Source organism: Chelmon rostratus, chromosome 4 (assembly GCF_017976325.1).
Source record: "Chelmon rostratus isolate fCheRos1 chromosome 4, fCheRos1.pri, whole genome shotgun sequence".
Taxonomy (NCBI): Eukaryota; Metazoa; Chordata; class Actinopteri; order Chaetodontiformes; family Chaetodontidae; genus Chelmon; species Chelmon rostratus.
In genome coordinates, this window is record NC_055661.1 from 30,690,401 (window position 1) to 30,695,706 (window position 5,306).

The 5,306-nt window shown below is 44.1% G+C and overlaps 1 protein-coding gene across 1 annotated transcript in view; it reads right to left on the reverse strand.

Annotated features, from left to right (window-relative positions):
* Positions 1-5,306, reverse strand: part of wdr18 (WD repeat domain 18) — a 36,529-nt gene that overhangs the window by 30,997 nt on the left and 226 nt on the right. The window contains exons 2-3 of the mRNA XM_041934769.1: positions 2,816-2,926; positions 2,206-2,339 (exon numbers count right to left, since the gene is read on the reverse strand). Of these exons, the coding sequence (XP_041790703.1) occupies positions 2,206-2,339; positions 2,816-2,926 (245 nt within the window). The remainder of the gene's footprint in view (positions 1-2,205; positions 2,340-2,815; positions 2,927-5,306) is intronic.

Below are 5,306 nucleotides of genomic sequence, written 5' to 3' on the forward strand. Positions count from 1 at the left end.
GAAAGAACATGAATTCTACAAACTCTGACAACCTTTGATTGGCTGTTATAACAGGTCAAATCTGGCTTTAAACCTTTATTCATCTGTATTTTAAACATAAATGTAATTATAGTCATCGAAAAGGTTTCAATAAAAATAATTTAAAAAAAATGTTGATATTACACAACACACTGGTCGTTAGTTGATAGGTTAGTCACTAAAAAAGTGACATACAAGTGAATCCAGTTATAATAAAGTGGACATGGGTTGGTAGGTTAGTGACCACAGTTAGTTACATACAGTGTTATGTGCCAACACTTACTCCACATTAAATGAAGCTTCATTAAACCAGCGCTGCCCTCAGAGAAATGCAGGAAGCTAAAACAACGTGGTGGTTTACGACGTGGAAGCTGCTTTTTTTCTTTTTTACACTGAACAAACTGATTCCACGTGATGGTTGGAGTTAGAGTTATCAGTGACGTCAAACTGTCACTTAAACAGATCAGTTGTTCAGTTCAACAGCTGATTAATCAGATTACATGAGACTTAATTCATCTCACAATGAAGAAATTCAATAATCAATAAGTTATCTGCTGTCACTGCTCCAAAACCAAACTAACACCAGACGGTGCTGAGAGTGTGCATGTGTTCATCTGTGTTTGTCTGTTTTTACTCACATCGTGGGGACATAAATCTCTGTGCACAGGCACATTGTGGGGACTTGCCTTCCTTATGGGGACAAATGCAGGGTCCCATAACGTGGACCTGGGTGAAGGTTAGGCTTAGGTTTAGCCCAGGGGTCGGCAACCTTTACCGCTCAAAGAGCCACGTGGACCCGTGTCCACAGTACAGAAAACACTGAGAGCCACAAAACCCTTCTGACAAGTCAAATAAAACAACGTCTTTTTGCTGTGAACAAACAAACGATAATGTGCTGCATTTATGAAATCACTGAACGACTGCAGAGAAACGAAATGACATTTCTGCATGCAACAAAAGCATTTTGAAGTCCGACAGAAAGACGTTGGGTTGAAGGTTCTTTCAAATAAAATACATCCTTTGACTGGCGCGGCTGTCAGCTGTCAACCTGAATAATAAAAGGACTATTTCACTGAACGATGAAAAAATATGAATATATGCTAAATAATAGGCAATTAAAATATGAATGAAACATGGTTAATGTGATTTCTGCTCCTGACCCTCAGTGGTCTGACGGGCTCTGCGCCGTCACCTGCATCTTTACGCAGGATCAGCTGTCATCTGTGAGCGCGAGCGATTTCTTCAAAACAAACAAACTAAAATAAAATACATTTTAAATAAATGCTCATTAATTATTTTCAGGAGCCGCATCAGAGGGATGAAAGAGCCACCGGAGCCGTGGCTTACCGACCCCTGGTTTAGGGTTAGTAGTGGTCATGGAAAATATCCCCAAAAGTGACAGAAACCATGTGTGTGTGTGCGTGTCTGTGTGTGTGTGTGTGTCTGTGTCTGTGTGTCTGTGTGTGTCTGTGTGTGTGTGTGTGTGTGTGTGTGTGTGTGTGCGTGCGTGTGTGTCTGTGTGTGTGTGTATGTGTGTGTGTGTGTGTGTGTGTGTCTCTGTGTCTCTGTGTGTGTGTGTGTCTGTGTGTGTGTCTCTGTGTGTCTGTGTGTGTGTGTCTGTGTGTCTCTGTGTTTCTGTGTGTCTCTGTGTGTGCGTGTCTGTGTGTGTGTGTGTGTGTGTCTGTGTGTGTGTGTGTGTGTCTGTCTGTGTGTGTGTGTGTGTGTGTCTGTGTGTGTGTGAGTGTGTGTGTGTTTCTGTGTGTGTGTGTATGTGTGTGTGTCTGTGTGTCTGTGTGTCTGTGTGTGTGTGTGTGTGTGTAATAACTCTGATGAAAGCACTGTAGAAAAAGACATGTGGACTCGTCAGGGTCTGGTCCTCTCTGTTCTCACCTCCCTGACTACCTCCAGGCTGCTGAGACATGTTCCACCGTCCAACACAGGGACAGGAGTGGACACAGTTAAGTCTCATCATGTGGACGCTGTCACAGTGACTGTCCTGTCACAAACAGCTGATCTGGAGGTGTCACAGGTATTCATCAATGGAATAACTGCAACACCTACACTGATACGACCATGTCTGAATACTGACTGTGGATTGGCTGAAATGGAAAATGACCAATCTGTTCAACCTGAGTTTGAACTTCTCAGACAGTCAGGTGTGTTCAGGTGAGTTCACCTGTGTGTTACCTGGACAGACTCCACACCAGAGCCAGGTTGTCTTTTCCTCCAGAAACAAAATGACTGCTGTCGTCGGTGAACTTCAGACAGGTGACATCCTGATAGTGACGACTGAGGACGGACAGCAGCTTACCTGTGGATACCTGAATCGATCAAAGAACAGACAGTATGCACCTGAAGCAATGACAGAGGAGGCCACTTTATTAGGAACACCTGTACATCTGCTCATCTGTTCATCCCTCCCAAAACCCACACAGCTTCCAACCAGTCTGACTTTTACACAGAGAGCGCTGTGAGTCGTGTTTCAGGTACTAACTGTGTGAACCGGAGGTTCACCGTTCAGTGGGTCAATACTGATCAGGATCTGGATCAGGATCTGGATCAGGATCTGGACCAGGATCTGGACCAGGATCTGGACCAGGATCTGAAGGAACGTACTGAGTGTTGCCCTCAGCTCCAGAGGTGTTCCAAATATCTTCCAACTTAACTCATGTGGTATGAGTTATAAATTATTAACCATCATCACTAATTAATAGTTGTTTTATGTACCCCCCCCCCCCGTTGTTTTAATGTGTTCATAAAACTTTCTGAACCACAGAAGAAGAAGGAGCTCACTCACCTCCCACAGGTAAATGGCCTCAGCAACAGCAGCCGCGAGAAAGAGTCCATTAGGTGAGGCGGTCAGACAGGTGACGACACCTGGACACACGATCTTCTGCTGCAGCTGATCCTGGACAACAAACAGGAAGTCACATGATACCTTAGTGTGCTGTATGTCAGGGGGTCTCAAACCCGTCACTCAAAGGGCCACAATGACTTTCATCCATTATCAGAGTAATATTTAATCAGTGAATCAGTGAATTAGTGACACATCTCTTGTGATTGGACAGCAGTGAAGCCGAGGATCAGACACTTCGTCCATATGTATTTCTCTGATTCTTACATTTACACCTGTTATTATCTCTGGTTTAACGTTACACTGCAGCAGGTAACGTCACCATGACAACGATGTCAACCACAGAAAAACCAGCCACATTAACATGTTTAGGAGTGAACAGACTCCTAAACATGGAGATCCATAATGATCTATACTGATCTACAAAAGACCTGAGTGCTCCATACAACAGCCACATTTCATCTACCAATGAATCAGTCCTGATCTGAACTGAAAACTCCTCTTCATAGTCCCAGGAAGCAAACAAAGGTCCTCAGTGTGAGAAAATAAACAACAGTCTACAACCGAACAACACGAAATAAACCCAAGTGATGTAAATTTACATGCGTGTGTTTTTCTGAATTCATTCATTTTGTGTGGGCTGGGTGGCAGAGTGGCGGGCTGGGTGGCAGAGTGGCGGGCTGGGTGGCAGAGTGGCGGGCTGGATGTGACCCCCCAGTAAAGGGCTGTCAGCCAAACTAACCAAAAGTGATATCCCTAGTATGCAGTAAATGTTGAGTATTTGTATACAGCAAGGCTTTTCAAAGTTTAGACTGCTCCCACTGAGGGGGGGCATACTTGGTCCACATCCAACAGTAATCCATTCCACAATTCATTCATCACCAGCTGGCGGCCCACCAGCCACATCTGTCCTGCATATGAAGTCAGAAAATGAGGACATTTAATGTTACTCACCATGGAAGAGGCCCCGTCCACCCTGAGACTGACACCCGCCCATCCTCTACACTCCTGAGCCCTCCATCAGACCACTCATCTCCGCCCGATCCAAACCTGGAGCCGACGGCAGCACAAACTACGGGAGACATCCCTTGGGTTTGTCTTAGTTTGCCAACTGTTGTACTGAGAGTCAAACTGAGGATTTGGTTTGCTTCCTGGATCCTGGCGAGGAGTTTGTGTTGAGCTCAGGACTCATTCATTGGTTACTGAGCTCTGCCTGCCTCCCTGGTGGAGTCTGAGAGCCTTTTCTAGTTCAGAAGAAATATATATATATATATATACTAAAAATAACATCAGTTTTGTGAGAAAGTGAAAATATTAAACAATTAGAAGCTAATTAGATTGAATAGATTATTATTATTTTTCTTTTGAAGTCCAGCTCCCACAGTGTCTGCTTAGACACTGTGGGGGACCTGCTGCCTTACTGCCAGCACTCAGGTCTTTTCTAGATCATTATGGATCTCCATGTTTAGGAGTCTGTTCACACATAAGATTAATTTAGATAGAAAGTGAACTTTTTAATCAATAATAGGCTAAGTAGGCCTAAGTAAATGTATCCTGGCCCCCACAGACACATTGTGGCCCTGGTACAGATGCAGTGGAGGACCTGCTGCCATCTTGTGTTATGAACAGTAACAACACGTCACAAAGTGTCATTTCTTTCTGTGTTGAACTGCATTTAGCATTGATCAATAAACTGTTCAGTGTTGCTGGAGATCATTCACAGGCATCTGTCTCCTGATGGATGTGCTGTTAATGTGGCTGGTTTCTCTGTGGTTGACATCGTTGTCATGGTGACGTTACCTGCTGCAGTGTAACGTTAAACCAGAGATAATAACAGGTGTAAATGTAAGAATCAGAGAAATACATATGGACGAAGTGTCTGATCCTCGGCTTCACTGCTGTCCAATCACAAGAGATGTGTCACTAATTCACTGATTCACTGATTAAATATTACTTTGTTATCGCCAATCGTTCTGGAAACAAATCCATGTGGCCCTTTGAGCAATAAGAACACCTGATCTTAACCTTCACTCACAAATCGATCAATATTTGATTATCGTACAGTGCATAACGACAACTTAGGTTAAGAAACTAAATCTTCACTTCTTTGTTCTCCTGCAACCAAAACAAAGGAGGTTCAACCGGACAGCAGCTCGGTTTACCGACAGGTTAACGGCGTTTAGTGGATGTTTTACCGGCCGAATTAATCAGCAGAGCCGGGCGGTTGGTAAGAAGTCTTTCATTTGGTTTTAGCCTTGGATTCGTTTTTGCAGACGAGCGTCGTGTTTAATAACGCCCCCTTTTTAAAAGGAGTCTGGTGATGTTTTGTTAGTGTTCGGTTGTGACTCGGCGCTAGTAAGGTGACGTACATTAGGTGTGTTCCGCTGTGTTCACGTGTGTTCAGGTGTCTCCTGCTGTGTGCGGACAGCTCGTA